The sequence below is a fragment of the Lampris incognitus genome, chromosome 7, assembly GCF_029633865.1.
Source record: "Lampris incognitus isolate fLamInc1 chromosome 7, fLamInc1.hap2, whole genome shotgun sequence".
In the NCBI taxonomy this organism is placed as follows: Eukaryota; Metazoa; Chordata; class Actinopteri; order Lampriformes; family Lampridae; genus Lampris; species Lampris incognitus.
In genome coordinates, this window is record NC_079217.1 from 50,240,921 (window position 1) to 50,265,761 (window position 24,841).

The following is a 24,841-nucleotide window of genomic DNA, read 5'->3' on the forward strand; positions in this document are numbered from 1 at the left end:
GCAGAGGAGAGAGAGAAGTAAGGAGGGGTGCAGCGAAGGAGTATGGGACAGTTTAATGTCACACGTGCATGTGGACACGCCTTCTTATTGAACATATTACTGTGGCAGCGTGGCATTAACTGTAGGGGGCGATATCCAGAGTGGGTCGGAGAGCAGCGTTTGGATGGTGCACACATGACAGGTGATCCACTGACTTTAATGAGCCTGGTTCACAAGCAATACACGTTTTCACTGTTTGGATCCCCGCTCATCGAGGGAATTGATTTGATAGCATTTGCTAAAGTAGATATTGAGAGAGACAGACAGGCAGACAGACAGACACAAAGAGACAGACACAAAGACAGACACACAGACGGACACATAGACAAACACACAGACAGACACATACAAGGAGACAGACAGACAGACAGACAGACAGACAGACAGACAGACAGACAGACAGACACAAAGAGACAGGCACACAGACAGACACATAGACAGACACACAGACAGACACATACAGAGATACAGACACACAGACACAGACAGACAGACAGACAGACAGACAGACAGACAGACACAGACAGACAGACAGGGTCAGCAGCGTACCATCCTGATGCCCCTCCACTGCCCATGTGATGTTCCCAGTGAGGGAATATTACCATGGCAGCTGTAGGTAAGGCACACATATGTCAGTAAGATCATTTTACATTTGTAAAAATCGTGGAGATGTTTGTGTGATTAATGTCTCTAGAAGAAAAAAAGTCCTCAAAGCCACATTTGGAAAAAGAGATAAGTGTCTTTGTCCGGCACCTTCGCTTGGATGCTACATATTGTGTATAGTATCTGCATTTGCGTGTGTCTATGGATGCACCCGTGTGGTATCAGCATGAAGAGCAACGGACTTGTTTAGCCGCACGTCTGCCATGCAGGGCATGCCAGCCTGCCCCGGGCCCTTTCTGTGTCTGACATTTAGCACCATGTTGGAGCACTTTGGATGAAAAGGGGTGAGCTGTGGGGGGGGGGGCATTGTGGCACGATGGAACGTGAGAGCAGTGAACAGGGGAGGAGAGGAGGAGGGAGGGGGGGGAAAGGAAAACGGTGTATTTGAAATTCCAAGTTTGAAAGTTTGCTCCCCGTGGGTACTACAAGTAGAAGGAGATAAGAAGGGATGGGTGAGGGGTGAGAGGAAGGGAGAAGGAGGGACAGGGGAGAGGGGGGTTGAGGCCTATTCTTTATCATTCACATGCTCTTGATAGAGAAGGTGGAGGGGAGGGGGTCTCTATGTGTGCAGCTACACTGCGTGTTGTTATATTGCAGCATGGAAGGGGGTCTGGGTGGGGAGTGAAGAAAGGAGGAGAAGAGGGGAAGGAGTTAAGAGAGGTGAAGACGGAGCAGGGCAGCAGAAATGCATGAGAAGCTTTCTTTACTAGCCATTTAATGGCAGGTTGTCGCCATATATCAGCTAAATAAAACTGCGGGGAGGGCAGACGACGAGGACAAGAAGAGCGAGACAGGAAGGTGAAATGAAGAGGAGCTAGCGGAGAGCAAAGAAGGGATTTGATGGCCACGTTGCCTCTTGTGTTTATGTGCCCTTCACAGCGCTGTTTGCCTTTCCTTTGGTTGATCTTTACCATTTTAGTAAAAGTCCACACATATTGCTAATCTAACAAACGTAACAGGGCATATAAAACGTGAAATGTAAAAAAAACCCAACTGAAACAGTCCCAGACAACGACCGGAACTTAAAAACTACTAGAACGACCATGGGTGGTCAAAATGACTGCCACAGGTTTTAAACTCTATATTCTGTCATAATAAATGCCCAATTGAAATATTAATGCATTGCATATGTTGGCATGCCTGTTAAGAAACTAACCGGCACCAAAAATTAATATTTTAACAACTTTTAATACTATTTTTCAAACAATTTAAAATGGCCGCTGTCCAACACGTGTAAATACTGCAACGCGTCGGTGGTAGTCATGGTGCGTCTGTAACGGCGTCTGTAACCAGACATGTTGGCAATAATCAGAAATCAAGTTTAGACTATTACTCTGCACCGGAGAACGCTAGTTTTCTCCTAGCAGAGAGCGATGAACTTCACGAAGGAAATGACCCAACCAAAAGTGACATGACGCGCACGATCCTGCGCAAATTACGAGATGCTCATTTTGACCGCTCATGGTCGTTTTAGGTAGATCTTATTATAACTTTTGTGTGTGTGTGTGTGTGTGTGTGTGCGTGTGTGTGTGCAATTAATCTAAAACTAATTTTAAATGAAAATATATGCAATTTTAGGAGAATTCGTGTAGCAGTAGGTCTGTATCTTTTTTTCCCTCCACAAATTTATTAAACTTTGAAAATCCAAAACGGTCATAATGACCGTCTTGGTCGTTCTAGTGTTAAAACTGGTTTCCGGCAGGTTCCTGTTCTGCAGCACATACAAGTAAGAAACACATTACAATACAAAATAAAAACGAAAAATTACAGAACCAAAACAACAACAAACACAGACACTACAGAGGGGAGATAGTGTATGTGAGTTGAATCAGTGGTTGCAGGCGTGTGTTAATATGCCTTTTTGATGTGTATAATAGAGCTTATTGTTCTAAGGTCAGATGAGATCTCATTCCAGATTTTAGTGTATGTATGAAAAAAATGATCTCTGACTATAGGTTGTTTGCATATGACGTCACAAACTACAGATGGAGGGCAGGAAGTGAGTTTCTACATAGGAAGCACTATCACAAACTATTGAAATGCCTGTTTGGCATCGTTAACTGACTCAGTTAATGACGCCAATCATAGGCATTTTCTCAGTTAAACTGAGAAGCCACAAGAAGTTTTTATTGAGTACCAAAAGTTGTTGTTCATGAGGGGGGAAATGCAAGAAATTGACCGAAAACGGCGGAAAAAATGGCTTGCGAACTGCCGTCGGGAGGAGCGGAGTCGGATAACGCGCGTGTGTGCAGTGACCACTTCGTCAGAAAAATCACTCTTCATAACATAAGGATCATGTACAACATATCTTACTTTCTGTTTATACCTTTTTCCCCTAATATCGTCTAAACTAGCACAGTTCAGGCTAAACTAGCTGCGTCTCGTCCATTCTGCTTTTCACTTCCTGCCCTCCATCTGAATCTCGCACGTCATCAGAATCACTTGACAGCAAACAAGCTAGAGTAGAGTTTGTAAACTGGTACTGGAATAACTGCACCTGAGACTGATCTAGTAAGGTGTTCCTGTGTTGTGTTGTGTCTTGGAAGTAGGCGGTAAGTGTTGGAGGGGGGAGGGGGTTATTGTTTGGGATCAGAAAGTAAAATTTAATGGCCAGATTATTCGTGTAGTAGTTCTGAGCAGTCAGAGTGTCAGAGCATGAAGGTGCAGTGCGGTGGTGACACCAAGGGGGAAGGTTGCCATGGGGCTTATAAGTGCTATTTTTGAGTCTTGCTATTGGCTCAATGCTTTCAATTGTGATGAGGGACCAGACTGAGAAATAGTAGGTGTTGTTGAAAGAATGATTGCGTGTAGATCTGCATCTGAGACAGTATAGGTGAGATATGGTCTGATCCTGTTACAAGACAGTAAGGTGTTAGAAGACGGCACAGTGGCTGAAAGAGCCACATGAAAGGCAATAAGGATGGAAAGACTAGGTGGTAAAGGGGGATGGAGATTGAGGAGAAAATGCGTAAACGTGTGATCTGTTGGCTATTATTAGAGGGCTCCGGATCGGTTTTTCCGTGGGAGGGGATGAAATAGAGGAGGCAGAATCCAAAAGAGAGGTGGAAGGCAGCAGCAGCGTAACCAGTCACCGCTGGGCCCCAATGCAAGATGGTCAAAGCGGGCCCCAGCTTGCCCATCACAATCAGACGTAAGATATAACATCCTGCCAGTAGCGAATGAAAGAAGTGAAAGCACACAGCTTTAAAATGACCAGCACCGGTGAAACGCACTGCACAGTTGATGCGTAAATGAAATAATTACTAGGAAAACAGACTGCTGTGCTATAGAAGAGGAGTCACAACAGCAAGGCCAAGATAGAGATAGACTAGCCTACTTAACAAAATCTGGTGTCGGAGCACCACAACAGATGAAAACATAGTCAGTGACAGCACACCTTTACACAGATGAAAACATAACCAGTGAGAGCGCACCTTTACACAGATGAAAACATAGTCAGTGACAGCGCACCTTTACACAGATGAAAACATGAGTGACAGCGCACCTTTACACAGATGAAAACATAATCAGTGACAGCACACCTTTACACAGATGAAAACATAACCAGTGAAGCGCACCTTTACACAGATGAAAACATAACCAGTGAAGTGCACCTTTACACAGATGAAAACATAACCAGTGAAGTGTGCCTTTACACAGATGAAAACATAACCATTGACAGCGCATCTTTACACAGATGAAAACATAACCAGTGAAGTGTGCCTTTACACAGATGAAAACATAATCAGTGACAGCACACCTTTACACAGATGAAAACATAACCAGTGAAGTGCACCTTTACACAGATGAAAACATAACCAGTGAAGTGTACCTTTACACAGATGAAAGCATAACCAGTGAAGCGCACCTTTACACAGATGAAAACATAACCAGTGAGAGCGCACCTTTACACAGATGAAAATGTAACCAGTGAAGCGCACCTTTACACAGATGAAAACATAATTACACAGATGAAAACATAACCAGTGAAGCGCACCTTTACACAGATGAAAACATAACCAGTGAAGCGCACCTTTACACAGATGAAAACATAACCAGTGAAGTGCACCTTTACACAGATGAAAACATAACCAGTGAAGTGTGCCTTTACACAGATGAAAACATAACCAGTGACAGCGCACCTTTACACAGATGAAAACATAACCAGTGAGAGCGCACCTTTACACAGATGAAAACATAACCAGTGAAGCGCACCTTTACACAGATGAAAGCATAACCAGTGAAGCGCACCTTTACACAGATGAAAACATAACCATTGAAGCGTGCCTTTACACAGATGAAAACATAACCAGTGACAGCGCATCTTTACACAGATGAAAACATAACCAGTGAAGTGCACCTTTACACAGATGAAAACATAACCAGTGAAGCGCACCTTTACACAGATGAAAACATAACCAGTGAAGTGCACCTTTACACAGATGAAAACATAACCAGTGAAGTGCACCTTTACACAGATGAAAACATAACCAGTGAAGTGCACCTTTACACAGATGAAAACATAACCAGTGAAGTGCACCTTTACACAGATGAAAACATAACCAGTGAGAGCGCACCTTTACACAGATGAAAAAATAACCAGTGAAGCGCACCTTTACACATATGAAAACATAACCAGTGACAGCGTATCTTTACACCGATGAAAACATAACCAGTGAAGTGCACCTTTACACAGATGAAAACATAACCAGTGAAGCGCACCTTTACACAGATGAAAACATAACCAGTGAAGTGCACCTTTACACAGATGAAAACATAATTACACAGATGAAAACATAACCAGTGAAGCGCACCTTTACACAGATGAAAACATAACCAGTGAAGCGCACCTTTACACAGATGAAAACATAATTACACAGATGAAAACATAACCAGTGAAGCGCACCTTTACACAGATGAAAACATAATTACACAGATGAAAACATAACCAGTGAAGTGCACCTTTACACAGATGAAAACATAATCGGTGATGGCGCACCTGCACATCGACAACGTTATTCATGTCTGTGCATAGGCCTTATTAACACAAAACACTAATCAAGTCAAGTCAAGTCAATTTTATTTGTATAGCCCAACATCACAAATTACAAATTTGCCTCAAGCGGCTTTACAGCAACACAACATCCTGTCCTTAGACCCTCGCATCGGATAAGGAACAACTCCCTAAAGAAAACTCTTTAATAGGGAGAAAAAAAAGGAAGAAACCTCAGGGAGAGAAACAGAGGAGGGATCTCTGTCTCCCAAGATGAACAACGTGCAATGGATGTTGTGTTTACGCATTTACAGAATACAACATTGAAAGAGGATAACTAGCGATAAATAAGTTCTACTTAAATTATAGGTGTACACTTTGGGCTTTTTGCTGTGTGAAGTTGTCTATTCTACTGTGTAAGTAGTGCGCATGTCCATAATTACACGCGGGATCACTTTGAACATCCCGGATACTGTAGACTCGGTGGTTGAGAGCTCGATAACAATAGTGGCAAGATTAAGAGGGGTCCATACATGCGGGCCCTAAACTGTTGCGGGCCCCAATGCAGCTGTATTACCTGCACATATGGTAGCTTCGCTGCCGGAAGGCAGGGTCAACTATGAGGAGGTACCCTAGGAGTAAGGGACTTCTCATATCCCCCGCCACTGCCCCTGCCCTTCTTCATCCATCCTCTATCATGGTTCCATCATCATCATCATCATCATCATCATGTTTTCCCCCAAACGAATTACCTTGGGAGTGGAGTAATGATGCAGCTGCAACATAGGAAGATGATGTCTTTATCTGTAGGTGAGCACCAGTGTGTGTTTGTCTGTGCATGTGTGTGTGCGTGTGTGTTGTGAATTGAACGGATCAGATAGAAGGTTCCTTTGTGTTATTTGTTGCGCTAAGCTGCGGGTGCAGTGTGTGATCTCTGCATAATGGAACTGAAATAAATCAGCTTGCGATCAGCTCACCTGACGCACGCTGGCTGCCAATTCGCTTTGTGGATTACACATTTGGGTTGAAACCCCGAGCACGTTGTGGCACGGCGAATTATTGTGTAATGGACGTGGCTGAGAGAATGGAGAAGGCCTCCCAGCGTGCACCTGCTGTGCACGTATAGTCTGCTAAGGCAGTTCTAGACAGGTCAGGGTAAACTATCTGAACCAAAACTGTTTCGGTAGCTCAGGCATATTAATTGCATATTTTAATGTGGATAATCTAAAAAATGTGAGATGTTCCTCGAATGAACCTTGACCTGCCTGCACCTCGCTTGAATTTCTCCAACAAGATGTCGTTTCAACCTGAACCTGTGGGTGCTGCAGATAAAACCTCAGCTCCTACAAAACCTTCGGGTTAGCCTATGCATCACTAGGGTGTGTGTGTGTGTGTGTGGGGGGGGTGAATGGGAGTGATGCTGTGAGAAGGGAGAGGAAGAACTGAGATGAGACTAAAGAGAAGAGAAGGGACCCTTGCTGAGAGCTGAATGTTGTCCAGTTGTGAGTTACTATGGCGTGCAAATATACTGCAGTTGCAGTGTGGTGTATGGGTATGAAGGTGAGCGTGAGTCCGTCTGAATGACTTCCGTTGGATGCCTTTAACGGCCGGTAATGTGTTAGGTGATATAAAAGGTGGTATAAGACGGAGTGGTGGCCCAGCCCTTCAGGTCCTGTCAGATTACCAGTCCAGTGATCACCGGTTTGAATCCCCGTGTTACCTCCGGCTTGGTCGGCGTCCCTACAGACACAAGTGGCTGTGTCTGCGGGTGGGAAGCCGGATGTGGGTGTGTGTCCTTGTCGCTGCACTAGCGCCTCCTCTGGTCGGTCGAGCGCCTGTTCAGGAGAGAAGGGGGAACTGGGGGGAGCAGCGTGATCCTCCCACGCGCTACGTCCCCCTGGCGAAACTCCTCACTGTCAGGTGAAAAGAAGTGGCTGGCAACTCCACGTGTGTCGGAGGAGGCATGTGGTAGTCTGCAGCCCTCCCCGGATCGGCAGAGGGGGCGGTGCAGCGACCGGGACGGCTCGGGAGAGAGGGGGAATTGGCCAATTACAATTGGGGAGGGAAAAAAGGGGGGGGGATCCTGTGGTCAGGGAATAGACCCAACACCTCCCGATAGATGAAAGATTTGAATGAATGGTGTGTGTGTGTGTGTGTGTGTGTGTGTGTGTGTTTGTTTGTTTGTTTTTTTGTGTGAACATATTTTATTGGCATTTTAGGAAAACGAACATTTTATGAAAACATAAAACAATGCATTACCATAAATTGTTCCGTTATTGAACCCATCCAACCCCACTTCCTCTACCCCACCCCCACCAGCACCACCTCTTAGTCTTTTAGTCTTTTGAGCTCCTTATCTTAGGTCAAGGAAATTTGATAATACTAACAAAAATACATTACTGTTAATAATAATAACAATAATACTAAATGAGGTACAATAGTGTAAAACAAAGAGAACAAGAAAAAAGACACACACATGCAAACATAAACAAGAACAAAGTCTACTGCGTGTATATATGTGTGTGTGTATACATATATATATATATATATATATATTTATGTGTGTGTGTGTGTGTGTATATATATATATATATATATATGTATGTATATATATATATGTATATATGTATGTATGTATGGGCCATCACAGGCCATCCCAACAACTTAGTATGCACGGTAATGGTGTGTTTGTTTTGAGAGAGAGAGAAGAGAGAGAGAGAGAGAGAGAGAGAGAGAGAGAGAGAGAGAGAGATGTATGTGTGAGTATATAACCCCCTAGGAAAGAGAGAGCACAGAGAAGAGCGGGAGTGTGAGTGATGGAGCAGCAGGGAGAGACGGGAAGAGAGAGATGCTGTCTAACATAGAAATCTCAGCTGAGACTAGACCCGAACTAGGTTACCAGTATTATCCACTTCTGTTATTACAGACTGCACATCTATCTATCTATCTATCTATCTATCTATCTATCTATCTATCTATCTATCTATCTATCTATCTATCTATCTATCTATCTATCTATCTATCTATCTATCTATCTATCTATCTATCTATCTATCTGTCTATCTGTCTGTCTGTCTGTCTGTCTGTCTGTCTGTCTGTCTGTCTGTATCTATATTTGTGTGTGCATGCCTGTGTATATGCGTGTGTGTGTGTGTGTGTGTGTGTGTGTGCGTGTGTGTTTGTGTGTGTTTGTGCATGCCTGTGTATGTGTGAGTGTGCTTGTGTGTCTGTGCACCTCTGTGTGTGTATGTGTGTGTGTGTGTGCGTGTGTGTGTGTTTGTGTGTCTGTGCACCTCTGTGTGTATGTGTGTGTGTGTGTGTGTGCGTGTGTGTGTGTTTGTGCATGTCTGTGTATGTGTTTGTGTGTCTGTGCGCCTGTGTGTGTGTGTGTATGTGTGTATGTGTGTGTGTGTGGGGGGGGGGGGCTTTGCCATCTGTCTCTCCTTCCTCTCACTGAGACACTAATTAGAGGACTTCACACTTTGCTTTGTCACAGTCATCAGTAACCTGGCTGCACACACACACACACACACACACACACACACACACACACACACACACACACACGCGTATTACACGTGCACGCAGTAACATGCATTGCGCGTGTGGCGGCGGCGGCGGCAGGAGCGGTCTTCAGACGGAGGCTGTCTTCTCGCGCTCTCCCTGCTCCATCCCTCTATTACTCTTTATCGTGACACGGATCAATGAGCGCTAATTAGCGCAGCGTTTTGTCACTGATGCCACAGATTAAGTAGAGGACCCACGAAAAGGGACGGAAATCATCGCCGAGGAAGCAGAGACAGACAGACTAAACCTGAAGAGGAAATGGAAAACGTGTTTTTTTTTGTTTTGTTTTGTTTTGTTTCCCGTCTAACAACAGAAGAACAGACAGCAAAAAAAGACCAAGAAAACAAAAAAGAGACGAGAGAGAGGAAAGAAGGACGGGGGAAATCCTATCATATGCTTTGCCAGTGTGCACAACCCTTCATTAGCATACATTTCAGGTCACCCACTTTCTCTGGCAGGGAGAAGGGTTGCGCAGCAGGGACCCACACGTAGTAGCCGGCCCGGGAGCCTTCCCTGACACACATTACGGCTTTAGAGGATGTTGTGGTTTCTACTGGGCAGCTGGCCCGACTTCACTCACACCTTTACCGACCACGTCCTCTGCAAGGTGACAGTAGCGAGCGGGTCGCATGATGCAGCTGATTTAATCAGCCAACCAACCAAGAATCAAGAACAATTTATCGTCGCTTCTGTGATGTACTTGTGTACACAAAAGAAACGAAATTTCGTCTCCCCCATCCCACAGCAGCTCAACACAAAAGATAACAACACACATCCAAAACGTCCAAAAATGACCCCAACAAAAACATGCAAAAACAGAGAGAACAAACAAACAAACAAACAAACAAACAAACAAACAAACAAACAAACAAACAAACAAACAAACAAACAAACACAAACAGTCAACAACACCGTCCAAAAAATTGCACTGTCCAGGAGATCGTAAGCCAGCCAGGATGGCCGCCAGAACTGCCGGTCTGCGTGGGCTAGCAGTTAGCTTAGCCTGCCCCGCTTCCTCGTCCTGTCAGACCGCCCTCCGTGTTTCCTCTTCGGGCGCAGCTCCAGGCAGGGCCGTGGTCCCTGGGCCCACCGGACGCAGCAGACCAAGCTCTCTCAGCCGATCCAGCGCCAGCTCTCCCAGCCATCAAACAAAAGAAGAAAAATAAAATAAAAATAAAAAATTCACACGATAACACAAAATGAGACGCAGACGTAGACATGTACAAAGACACTGCATGGTCATAATAGGACATCAATCAATAAATCAACCAACCAACCAATCAATCATTCAGTTAATCAATCAGTCAGTCTGTCCATCTGTGCGTCCATCCATCCATCCATCCATCCATCCATCCATCCATCAGTCGGTATGCATTGTGCTGATAATGACTGAAGGTGTTGTGTGCTAAAGCCTGTCTGTGCGTCCGCAGGTAACTATGGAGAGAGTGGGATGGAAGCGTTTAAGGACATGGCCGCCAAGGAGGGCATCTGCATCGCCCACTCCGGTAAGAGGCACAGTCTTGATAGGAATAAGATCAAAACAGCCATCCAAAATAAAAAATAAACCTTTAGAATACAGTGCGGAAAAACAGATAATATTGAAGTTTAGGAGGAGACTTTTTATTTTTTGTTGCTTCAGAACCAGAGAAATAAGTTCGGGCCGAGCACCAGCGTGGTCTCTCAGAGGCGCTGTGCACCGTGGTTTGATGGCCATGTTAGAGAGCTCTCGACATTTTGAAAGAACTTGCTGGAATATGGATTAATTTACATAGCTTGGCTTGGTGTACCCGGGGTTTTAACACATATTATGAATCGCTAATCAACCGGGTGTGCTTCTACTGCCCAGTCTCGGTAATGAAGGTATCACACAATAATTACAAGAAGCAAAGCTCCAGTTGGCCCAGCCCGTTGCGAGAGAGCTGTAATCCCATGCCCTGTTGTGTCTGTTTTGGGTGTGCGCTCCAGGTAAGATCTGGAGTAATGCTGGGGAGCAGAGCTTCGACCGCCTGCTGGAGAGACTTCGGGCCCACCTGCCCAAGGCCCGGGTGGTGGCGTGCTTCTGCGAAGGCATGACCGTCCGCAACATCCTGATGGCCATGAGACGGCAGGGACTGGTGGGAGAGTTCCTCCTGGTCGGCAGGTCGGTGGTGCACTGCTTCTGTCTGCTGTTAATGTGCCTTTTATCTTGCCTTCGATCGGCCTGGGTTTCAAGAAACGGCTGAGCCGAAAAGTCAAGGGGGCTGGGTCATGAAGACCTGGGCCAGGACCCGCCAAGGTCCATGCTGAATGACGCTCCATACAAGCCGTTGTATTTACGCTGTACAGAGTATTTGCGGCTCCTATTCATTGACACCCCTTCCCTAATAGTGGGGCAGCTTAGCTCCAATATTCATAAGGATTGTGCATTTTGTGATAAAAGCACCAAACCTGGTACATATGTAGCTCAATATATTATAGCGAATTCGGGGGGGGGGGGCAACCACAGGAACTGCCGCGGCCGGGACGCGAACCCGTATTGCCCGCACCGCGGGAGACATCGCTGACCGCTCGACTAAAGGGTCCGACCCGTTAGTCCGGGACCAACGTGTCTACTTATCCATGCACGTTACCATACTTAGAAGAAATTTGGATATGGAGCCACTGAGGATTAACCCTGTAGTGGCCATGGCAAGCATGGACGTTATTAGATGGCTTTTAGCGGGGCTGTAGCCTCCCTAAATTTCATATAAGTCATTATGATGAGACAGAGGAGAATGTTGCCTTTACAGAGATACCAATATTGTTGTTCTAGTCCAAACAGAACCAGAGACATGCCATTTTACATATCGGATAGCACCAACACATGTTGGGAAAACTAAGTTGATAAGCAGTTACTTTTGTAAATAAAAAACAATAAAAAAAAAAAACACTGTTGAGGTACTGAACTGTGTATTTTTTCCTGCAATCGCTGGTTCTAAACCTTGCGCAACAGAAGAGAAGTGTTTAGGTATAGATATCTATACAGAGTGTATAGATGAATGGAGGAGTGTTTAGGTATAGATGTCTATACATAGTGTATAGATGAATAGAGGAGTGTTTAGGTATAGATGTCTATACATAGTGTATAGATGAATAGAGGAGTGATTAGGTATAGATGTCTATATATAGTGTATAGATGAATGGAGGAGTGTTTAGGTATAGATGTCTATACAGAGTGTATAGATGAATGGAGGAGTGTTTATGCATAGATATCTATACAGAGTGTATAGATGAATAGAGGAGTGTTTAGGTATAGATGTCTATACATAGTGTATAAATGAATAGAGGAGTGTTTAGGTATAGATGTCTATACAGAGTGTATAGATGAATAGAGGAGTGTGTAGGTATAGATATCTATATAGAGTGTATAGATGAATGGAGGAGTGTTTAGGTATAGATATCTATACATAGTGTATAGATGAATAGAGGAGTGTGTAGGTATAGATGTCTATACATAGTGTATAGATGAATAGAGGAGTGTTTAGGTATACATATCTATACAGAGTGTATAGATGAACAGAGTAGTCTTGAGGTATAGATGTCTATACATAGTGTATAGATGAATAGAGGAGTGTTTAGGTATAGATGTCTATACATAGTGTATATATGAATAGAGGAGTGTTTAGGTATAGATGTCTATACATAGTGTATAGATGAATAGAGGAGTGTTTAGGTATAGATGTCTATACATAGTGTATTGATGAATAGAGGAGTGTTTAGGTATAGATGTCTATACATAGTGTATATATGAATAGAGGAGTGTTTAGGTATAGATGTCTATACATAGTGTATAGATGAATAGAGGAGTGTGTAGGTATAGATATCTATATAGAGTGTATAGATGAATAGAGGAGTGTTTAGGTATAGATATCTATACAGAGTGTATAGATGAACAGAGTAGTCTTTAGGTATAGATGTCTATACATAGTGTATAGATTAATAGAGGAGTGTTTAGGTATAGATGTCTATACAGAGTGTATAGATGAATAGAGGAGTGTGTAGGTATAGATATCTATATAGAGTGTATAGATGAATGGAGGAGTGTTTAGGTAAAGATGTCTATACAGAGTGTATAGATGAATGGAGGAGTGTTTAGGCATAGATATCTATACAGAGTGTATAGATGAATAGAGGAGTGTTTAGGTATAGATGTCTATACATAGTGTATAAATGAATAGAGGAGTGTTTAGGTATAGATGTCTATACAGAGTGTATAGATGAATAGAGGAGTGTGTAGGTATAGATATCTATATAGAGTGTATAGATGAATGGAGGAGTGTTTAGGTATATATATCTATACATAGTGTATAGATGAATAGAGGAGTGTGTAGGTATAGATGTCTATACATAGTGTATAGATGAATAGAGGAGTGTTTAGGTATAGATATCTATACAGAGTGTATAGATGAACAGAGTAGTCTTGAGGTATAGATGTCTATACATAGTGTATAGATGAATAGAGGAGTGTTTAGGTATATATGTCTATACATAGTTTATATATGAATAGAGGAGTGTTTAGGTATAGATGTCTATACATAGTGGATAGATGAATAGAGGAGTGTTTAGGTATAGATGTCTATACATAGTGTATTGATGAATAGAGGAGTGTTTAGGTATAGATGTCTATACATAGTGTATATATGAATAGAGGAGTGTTTAGGTATAGATGTCTGTACATAGTGTATAGATGAATAGAGGAGTGTGTAGGTATAGATATCTATATAGAGTGTATAGATGAATAGAGGAGTGTTTAGGTATATATATCTATACAGAGTGTATAGATGAACAGAGTAGTCTTTAGGTATAGATGTCTATACATAGTGTATAGATTAATAGAGGAGTGTTTAGGTATAGATGTCTATACAGAGTGTATAGATGAATAGAGGAGTGTTTAGGTATAGATGTCTATACATAGTGTATAGATGAATAGAGGAGTGTTTATGTATAGATGTCTATACATAGTTTATAGATGAATAGAGGAATTTTTAGGTATAGATGTCTATACATAGTGTATAGATGAATAGAGGAGTGTTTAGGTATAGATGTCTATACATAGTGTATAGACGAATAGAGGAATATTTAGGTATAGGTGTCTATACATAGTGTATAGACGAATAGAGGAATATTTAGGTATAGATGTCTATACAGAGTGTATAGATGAATAGAGGAGTGTTAAGGTATAGATGTCTATACAGAGTGTATAGATGAATTATGTCTCAAAAGGGACTGGGAACTTAGTTTGGTTCTGTTTGGACCAGAACAATAATATTGGTATCTTTGGAAAGGTAACATTCTCCTCTGTCTTGTCATAATGGCGGCTATGAAATTTAGGGAGGCCACAGCCAGCTAAAAGCGATCTAATAACGTACATGCCTGCCATGGCCACTACGGGGTTATTTTCCAGTGGCTCCATATCCAAATTTATTCTAAATATATTAAACTACATATGTACCAAGTTTGACTCTTTTATCACAAAATGCGCAATTTTTTATGCTAAGCTGCCCCACTATAACCCTTACCCTAACCTTAACCTAACTCTAATTCTAACCTTAACCCTAAAACCAAGTCCTTACCCTAAAATAGACCCTTTTCCTCGTGGGGCCCAGTAAAATTGCCCCACAGGGTAGGTGGTTTCTGGTGTTTCTATCCTAAAGGGGCCATTTGGGTCCCTCTGGGTAAGAAAAACGAGTACTCACACACACACACACACACACACACACACACACACACACACACACACACACACACACACACACACACACACATACGCACTAGCACTTAACACATGTTTGAATATTTTTTGGGGGGATTTTTGAACTTGGAAGATCATCACCACTGGCATATTAATTGATCCCACAGTTAGCTGTCATAAACCATCTTCCCAATCTTCCTAACGGACTCTCTCTTAATCTGCTTCTGTTTGTGTGTGTGCGTGTGTGTGTGTGTGTGTGTGTGTTTGTGTGTGTGTGTGTCTCGCTTGCTTCTTGGCCTCTTGAGGTTCGGTTGCCATGCCAACTGTGTACTTAACATAAGATGAATAACGATTTTTGCGCCTATCGCTGCCGACATGCAGAGAAGGAAAAAAAAAAGAGCTGAGAATAGATGAGGATGATGATGGTATCATTAGCACATCAGCATTAGCACCCTGTTATCATCACCAATTTCTGTTCACTTATTCGATCCCCTTCTATTCTTCCTCAGTCACACTGATCAAGCATCTGTTTCATCATTTTCATCACCAAGAGTGCCGTCATCTTCCTCCTCATCCGCCTCACCATCGTCATCATCACCATCGTCATGTCATGCAGCGTACTTTATGGTGTGACAAGTTTGACAGTGAAAAGGTAAGAGAGATCATAGAAGGAGGGTTGATCCCCTCTTCTAGAAAGGATTTGACAGGTAACTACAGCATGTGTATGGCTGAGGGTGAAGATGCTGTAACTATAGATACAAATATTTATGCTCAGGGTTTCCCGATAAATCCAACTGTATATGATCTACCGGAATAAAAATGTTGGTATAAAGGTGTCCGGGTGGCGTGGCGGTCCATTCCGTTGCTTACCAACACGGGGATCGCCAGTTCGAATCCCCGTGTTACCTCCGGCTTGGTCGGGCGTCCCTACAGACACAATGAATCGTGTCTGCGGGTGGGAAGCGGGATGTGGGTATGTGTCCTGGTCGCTGCACTAGCGCCTCCTCTGGTCGGTCGGGGCACCTGTTCGGGGGGAATGGGGAACTGGCGGGGGGGGGGGTAGTGGGATCCTCCCGCACGCTACGTCCCCCTGGTGAAACTCCTCACTGTCAGGTGAAACTCCTCACTGTCAGGTGAAAAGAAGCGACTGGCGACTCCACATGTATCGGAGGAGGCATGTGGTAGTCTGCAGCCCTTCCTGGATCGGCAGAGGGGGCGGAGCAGAGGTCGGGACGGCTCAGAAGAGTGGGGTAATTGGCCGGACACAATCGGGGGGAGAAAGGGGCAAAAAATCCACACAAAACAAATTGTTGGTATAAAATGTTGTTACCATCTCAGTGCTTTCTTTTTCTTTTTTTTCTTTCTTTTTTTTTTTAGTTGCATAATGCCAGGCTTAATCTTCTTCGTGGAATGATATTGTGGCACACAATCTTGAATTTTTCTGGAAGAAATTCAAAATGTTCTTGAATTCGCTGAATCAGTGTTCATAAACAAGCCCTGAGTTTTTAACTGGAGAAACCTAATCAGCTCGGTGGTCTTTATTCCACCGCCTTGAGGAGAAGTCAGCCTCTTGAAAATACATCCCAGTTTAAACGGCTTGTTAGAAATCAATATTATTTTTTTTTGCAATACACTTCCCCTGTGTCTGGACAGACTCGCTTTTCATTAGGCTGCTTAATCGGACGTCAGCCTTCCTCGGCCACGGTCTTATAAATGGACAGCAGTTGCAAATTGGTGATGGTCATGGGTGGATGCCACGCTCATTAGGGGTCTGTCTGCTCAAAGAACTTCAGATTACCTCAGTTGGGTACACACTTCGTTTAACAACAGAATAATCATATTAACACACACACACACACACACACACACACAAGAAAGTACACTCACACAAAAGATGATGATAATAATAATGAGTTAGTTATCCAGGCTAGCGAACTACGTGGATGAATGGGATAGCATAGAATATCAGAACAGAACGAGTCAGTGAGGATGTCTGTGTGTGATGGTGTACACAGAGGTCAGCTGATGTGGCAGCAGGTGTAGCTCGGTGCATGCCTTCTGATTGTGATGGCGGTGGTAGATGGTGGTGGGACGAGGCGGGTGGTCCAACAGGTGATCGGTGGTATCAATATATCAGTCAGATCAAAGTGCTCAGTTGAATGACTTATGTTCCCCATCTGTCTGGATCAATATTAATTCAGATGCTTCTCTCGTGGCTCTGGTCCATGGATGGATTGTAGTAGAACTGGATACCATAGCTAAACATGGAGTCTGTTCATTCCTATGAGAATTGCTCGCCTGGCGGCGTGATTTTTTTCCGTACCCGTTTTCCGGGAACTCTGCCTCTGATTGGCTAGTACTCGTTGAGAGAGCGTTCACCTGGATTCCGGGAAGACCCACGCCTACTCTATCTCTGATTGACTAACCCTATTCCTAACCCCACCCTTACCCTAACCTTAACCAGCCTAATCAACGCAGGCAACGAGGACTAGCCAATCAGAGGCAGAGTTCCCGGAAAACGGGTACGACAAAAAATCATGCCGCCTGGCGCATACGCCGAAAATGTTTCTGTCTTCCGGGTTACTTCCGGGTTCGTGCAGCCCACTCAACATGCGCAGTAGTGTTACTCCCTCCCATCATGCCTCTAGGCTATGAGAACGAGCGAACCGCGTTCGGGATACAGTGCTGCGCGTTCATGAATGCTATGCTAGCAGACTTCATGGATGCATAATAAGACTACTATTAGACTTCCTTGGGACTTGAAACCATGGATGTGTTATTCATCCGAACAGCATCTGTTTAACCTAGCAAATATCCTCGTTCCCGAGACACAACATGACCTAGAGTGCTCGTACACAGCCGTGACGTCACGTATGGGGGGAATTCTGGGCTTTTTCTGGGCTTTGGAAAGTTTTAAAAAAATATTAAAACCCCATGGCTTAAAAATATGCAATACAAATAGTAATAATTGACCATGATTATAGCTGCATGTTTCCTGTCAACAGTTTTACAGGCAGGGCATGGCCACGTGAGGGCCAGGGTTTTTTGGTCAGAGCACGCCCCCCCCCCCCGCTGGCCCCCCTGCTGGCCCCCCCTTCCCCTGTCCCGAGTGGGTAGAAAAAAACAAAACAGAAAAACAAAAAACGCCTGCACAGAAACAGTCAAATGGAAGGTGAAATACATGCATTATTATTATTAGCCTATTATTATTAAGTCTTGTCCTTTGCCACTAAAGTTATGAACCCAATGGGCTCATATTTGTGTAAATCCAAGTGTAAAAGCAAGAGTGTGTAAGTGCAGTATGGCAAGTCCAAGTGATATAGTTTATTTAGTTGTATGTGTTCAGGATATGGAAATGTTGGCTTCATTGTTTATATTTTCCCTTCATGCAATTGAAATACTAAATGACATTTCTGTCTTCGGTCTTTACACTTTACAACACTTAAACCATACCCCTTGCATTAACACCTGTGCATGGGACATGCAGATTAGATGAATGATACCATTCCATACCCTTTGGCTATACACAATCCATGACATTGTTAAAAGGGCTATCATAATCTTCGAAAGTAGTTTTAAAATAGTAGTTTTGACAAGTGCCACCCTAATTAAATGGCTGGCCCCAGCTGCCCCCCCCCCCAGTAAAAAAGTCCTGGCTACGCCCCTGACGTCGCCACAGAGTAATTGCATTGGCTGCAGCGGCTCTGTAGTTGTGACAGTAAATCCAGAGAGCACATAATGTTCACCAAACTGACGATGCTTTACCTTCTCCTGAACGGGTTCCCCCGATTCATTGGTATCGGCTGTGCTGTTGTTGCTGGATCAACCCGCCCGACTGAGCCATTTATCGATAACATTAATTGAAACATTGAATGAGGTCTGATATTTTGCTAGCTAGCAAGAAAAACAACGCGCCAGTATGCGCTCGTGAGCGGAGTGAAGACTGACAAAGTCCGGGAAACTGTCGCGCACAACGAAAAAATATAGCCAATAATAATATAGCCGGCAAATTATTACTTAATTTTAATTGTCCCAATTTGGTTACATTATTACAGATTATACATTATTCATTATGTGGTTACAGTTTTCCTGTACATTTTTTTTTATCTCATTTTTAAAATCTTTTCACGTACCCCTTGGGGACCACCCACGTACCACTAGGGGTAAGTGGGTTGTCAACATATATAAAACAAAAAAATATATAAACATATACGTATATATATATATATATATATATATATACGTATATATATATATACACGTATATATATATACACACATACATACACACACACGTATATACGTATATACGTATATATAAACATATATAAACATATATATATATATATATATATATATAAACATATATAAACACACACACACACACATATATATATATATATATAAACACACACACACACACACACACACACACATATATATATATATATATGTATATATACACATATGTGTGTGTGTGCGTGTGTGTGTGTGTGTATATATATATATATATATATATATATATATATATATATATATATATATATATAAACCTGTCCGAGAAAACGAACTCCAGGATGACTGTCAGAACTGCCGGTCTGCATGGCTTGGCAGTTAGCTTAGCTTGCCCCACTTCTGCGTCCTGTCAGTGCGTCTTCGTTTGATGCGTGGAACCAATTTATGTGCCCTGAGTTAATTAGACCTACTCAGGACTGCTGGTCCACAGCCTGCTCTGCCACAAACTATTTTAAGTCTGAAAATTTTGGAGGATTTAGACTCAGTATAGTGTTATGGGTGGATGATGGGCTTGGTGTGTGCACCAGGGATCGTTCCTAGGGTCCCTAGTGCTCATATCCCCTCCTCCTTTGCTATCACTAGAGGAGAAGGTGATGGCAATTACTTAACCAGATGCACCTCAGTGAAGATGTCAAATCAAATCAAATCAAATCAAATCAAATCAATTTTATTTGTATAGCCCAATATCACAAATGACAAATTTGCCTCAGTGGGCTTAACAGCAACACAACATCCTGTCCTTGGACCCTCTCGTCGAATAAGGAACAACTCCCTGACATAGAAATGTCAATGACATCTCTATGTGTTTGCAAAATTAAAACCAAAATTACCTCCTATTTTTTTCCCCCAGATATTCATGGGGTCCTCTGTGATTTCATTTCAGCTTGGAAGTAATCTGTATCACATCAATGACTTTAATGCTGGTGACATGTTTCATTTTTGTTTTTTGTTTTTTTGTTTTTTTAAGTTTAGGTTGAAATCAGTTTAGACTAAAAGACTTGCTGAGAATCACATTGGAACAAAGTTTTGATGCCCAGTGGGTTCAAATTACTAAATAAGGACACATATTAATTGGAAAATCTAAGCACCTCTTAATGAGACCTGTAGTTCCATCAGGAATAGTGTGGTCGTTAACATAAAACTGTCCATTTAAAGTAAGGTCAAAGTAGAAGTTCGACGTCAGCTAGCTGAGGAAAAAATCACAGTCTGCTACTCTCAGCGCTTCATCTGAAGTTCCCCACTGTTTTGTTTTTTTAATTTAATTTAATTTATTTATTTATGCTGTGTGCGTTGTGACCCACAGCTTAAAAAAACACTGTTTGAGTGCCCCGCTGTGATCGACTCGTTATTTCAACAAGTCAGATTGTGACTCAGTCTCTTCACCTTCTTTGTCTAGGAATGATCCAGACTGCACACATATAACCCATCATTAAAAGGACCTGTGTGTATGTGTGTGTGTGTGTGTGTGTGTGTGTGTGTGTGTGTGTGTGTGTGTGTGTGTGTCTTTGGTAGCTTAGATGGAGGTCGTGAATCGATTGTCAAATCATTCTGCAAGACACACAGGTCCACACACACAAACAATCATGAACCTACACACACACACACACACACACACACACACACACACACACACACACACACACACACACACACACACACACACACACACACACACACACACAGAGTCTGCTTTTAGAGCCTGCATGTATTGATCAGTTCTGTGCTACCATTCCTCATGGTGCCAGCGGGCTGAAACTCCATTAATGAATAGCTGGGATGAGATAAAGATCAAGAGCCACACACACACACACACACACACACACACACACACACACACACACACAAATAAATTCACTTTAGCAACAAGTGCATACATCGATATACAGAAATGATGCGCAACCCCCCCCCCCCGACCCCCACACACACTATTATGGAAGAAGATGGCACCGGCCCAGCTGCTTAAAAGAGAGTGATTTGCGCCCATACACCCCCCCCCACCTTCTCCTTTTCTCCTTCACTCCGTCTCTGCCTTATTCCAGTTTGCGTGTCAGCTTGACGCCCAGTGTGTCTTACACTCATTTGATTTGTCGTATCAACAGATTGGCATGACTGAGTTTGCACGTCGAGTGCCTGCGCTTCGTCTGCAAGGCGCTGTGTGCGTGTATGTGTTTGACTGTGTAAACGTGTGCACACTTGTGCGTTTGTGCGTGTGTTTATGTGTCTCAGCCTGTGTATTAGCATTCACCGTGTGTGTTGGTTTTAGGAGTGGATAAATAGTTGTATGGCTCATTGAGCTTGGCTGTTGTCTGTGGTTCACTTCAGCTGGGGAAGATAAAGAGGAGATTTAGATGATATGTGCCCCCCCCCCCCACACACACACACACACTCACACTCATCATGCAACTTTACTTCCTCACTACGATTTCCTGGAACAAGTCGGTGCATCAAGTCATGTTATCTGTGACTCACCGTAGGGTGAAGATGAGAGCAGAGTATTTCGGCATCTTTGGGTCAGTTACAACTGACTTGGATAGATGCCCGCCTCGCTCTGAAGCAGAGGTCTCCTTGTCAGCTCTGCTCGCACAACCTCTGAACCGCTCTTCTCTCTGTCTTCAGCTTCTTTTCAACGGTTTTTAGGCTGAAACAAAATTCCTCTTAGTTTCATTACATTCTTTACTTTCAAAGTGTAGACACAGACACTGTGGTGTTTGGGGTGTTTGGGGTGTGGGAAGACGGCAGTGCAAATTCAGGTTTGCAGCGGCCTCACCCAGTACCGGTGTGGGAAGCTTGCAGCGGCCTCACCCAGTACCGTCCATGCAGTGTCATTGCCCCACGTCTGCGTCTGAGTTTGTCTTCGTTTGATGGCTGGGAGCATGGCCGGATTAACCCACCAGGGGGCCCCGGGGCACGCGCGTCCATTGGACCCCCCCCCCCCCGCCCTGTCAGATAGGCTACGCAAACAATACTAAACATTGTTAAATGTAAAATTAATGCAGATACCCAACACTAGCTTGGCCCCTGCATCGCGACGCAGGGTTGGAACAAACATCCCTTGTAGGGTATGATTGGGGATCCCTGCTATACGTGAACACAATACTCCTGACCTTTTTGGGGCCCCTCGTGGTCCGGGGCCCCAGGGCACTCGCCTGGCATACCCAATCCGTAAGCCAGCCTTGGCTGGGAGAGCTGGCGCTGGATCGGTTGGTAGAGCTTGGTCTGCTGCGTCCTGTGGGCCCAGGGACCATGGCCCTGCATGGAGCTGTGCCTGGAGAGGAAACACCGAGGGTGGTCTGACAGGACGCAGAAGCGGGGCAGGCTAAGCTAACTGCTAGCCCATGCAGACTGGCAGTCCCAACAGTCATCCTGGCTGCCGTTCGTTCTCCTGGACAGTGGTTTATTTTGCTTGCTTGTTTAGTTTAGATATATGTGTTAGTTTGGATATGTGTGTTCTTGTAGTTTTTGTCTTTGTGTTGCACTGCTGTGGGCCGGGGGGAAACGATGCTTCATCCCATTTCATGTGCGCAAGTGCATGAAATGAAATGACAAATGAAGTGATTCTTATTGTGAAACACTGTAAAACCATGTAAAAAGATACATTCTGCAATGTTTACACAGCCAACATCGAAGCAGAACAGCAAAGACAGTCCAAAGACAGTCAATACACGTATAACAAGGATGAGAGGGTCTTTACTCTCTACCTGCAGATGCCCTGGCTGTGTCAACAGAGTGAGCTGACACTGGATGAAATAAGCAGAGAATAGATTGAATCAAAATGTTTTCACAGTGTCTTTGGCAATCATCCCAAACAACACTGCATCCCTCTGTCTGCTGTTGCCATGGAAATATCCAACCGTATCTGGATGAATTTGCCGCCACAGCTGGGGTGATATTCTGTGCAGGCTTATGGGTCTTTATGTGAATGGGTTTGCACGTGCGTGGGGGCACGTGTTACTTTTGCACGTTTCCTGTATTTCCATCAAAAATAATGTGTTTTTTTTTAGACATGTTTATATTTGAATTATACGTGTTTCAAATTAAATGGCTGCAGTATGTGTGCCTCCTTGAGTGGTTGTCTCCAAATGCCTTCCAGCTCCCTTTAAAGCGGAGTTTTAGTGATCGCAAGCTAGCGAGGTCATATGCTAATGGTCATCTATACGGGTCAAATCAGAGCATCGGCATGCACAGTATGTGACGATGTCCTTTGAAACTACAGCTACCCTGTCATCTCTTGTCTGTGCTATGCTCTCGAGCGCCCTCTCCACCTTTGCCTCATCTCCATCCATCCATCCATCCAGCCATCCAATATCCAAACCGCTTTACCCTGCCCTCAGGGTCGCGGGGATGCTGGAGCCTATCCCAGCAGTCATTGGGCGGCAGGCAGGGAGACACCCTGGACAGGCTGCCAGGCCATCACAGGGCCCACACACACACACACACATCTAGGGACAATTTTGCGTTAGCTAAGTTTTGCTAAAAATTGTTTATATAATGCTAATTTTTGTCAAGCTAGCTACCGAGCTAAAGTTGTTTTAAGTATTTACATATTCTGGCTAACTTCAATCATACATTAAATAAAATTATATATCATAACACTTTACAATAACGTTAATCTATGAACAAAGCAAAAATACAGACAAGGACTGCTAGCTTGCTAGCTAACGTCAAGCACCGTCCACCTTCAGAGACTTGTCTTTTCAGTCCTTTGCAGCCTTTGCCTCATGTCATACAACAATATTAATATCGCCCTTTCATCCTGTCATATCTCTGTAATTGTTTATTTTGTTGTTTTCCTTCCTCTTCTTCCTCTTTGACAAGATTTCTTCTTTTCTTTCCTTTCTTTCACCTGTGTCATATCTGCCTCCCTCTCTTCTCTCTCTGTCTACTTGCATCCTGCATACAAAACCACAATGTAACAAGTTATAATGTCAATGTTTTACAATGTAACTGTGTGCTACATAAAAACAAAAACAAAAAACGAAAAAAAAAAGATGAACGGAACCTCAGAGGTGTCAGCCATGTGGTGTCCTGCCCTACACCCATGTGCTGTTCGTTAAGGTCAGTCTTCAAATGGCACTAAATTAAGACGGAGAATGAAGGAGATGTCACAGCCAAGTAGCCGTCCGAGGTAATCAGTGTTTGAAGGGCTCGACCTCTGTCTCAGAAAGCTGTCTATGAAATTGATTTTTACTAGAATCTACTCTGCCCTAAATCAGGAGAGCGGAGGGGAGGATAAAAAGTGGTGAGGGTAGAGAAGAGAGATGACGAGAGGAGAGGTAGGGTTGAGGATTTATCGAGACTTGTGCAAGGAGCGATGGAAAGTGTGGTGACTGGAGTGGAATAGGAATGAGGAGACAAAGGAGGAGAGATTAGCAGTGGGATGTAAATAAGGAGGCAGCTTCAGCCAGTGTGTATGCATGCGTGTGTGTGTGTGTGTGTGTGTGTGTGTGTGTGTGTGTGTGTGTGTGTGTACGCAAGCACGTGTGTGCATGCATGTGTGTGTATGTGTGCATGTGTGTGCATGCATGTGCGTGTGCATGCTTGTGTGCACGCATGTGCGTGTGTGTGATTGCTTG

The 24,841-nt window shown here is 43.6% G+C and overlaps 1 protein-coding gene across 1 annotated transcript in view; it reads left to right on the forward strand.

Annotated features, from left to right (window-relative positions):
* The window catches only part of grm5b (glutamate receptor, metabotropic 5b), a 110,478-nt gene that overhangs the window by 7,326 nt on the left and 78,311 nt on the right, over positions 1-24,841 (forward strand). Inside the window, exons 4-5 of the mRNA XM_056282965.1 lie at positions 10,693-10,767; positions 11,228-11,402. Of these exons, the coding sequence (XP_056138940.1) occupies positions 10,693-10,767; positions 11,228-11,402 (250 nt within the window). The remainder of the gene's footprint in view (positions 1-10,692; positions 10,768-11,227; positions 11,403-24,841) is intronic.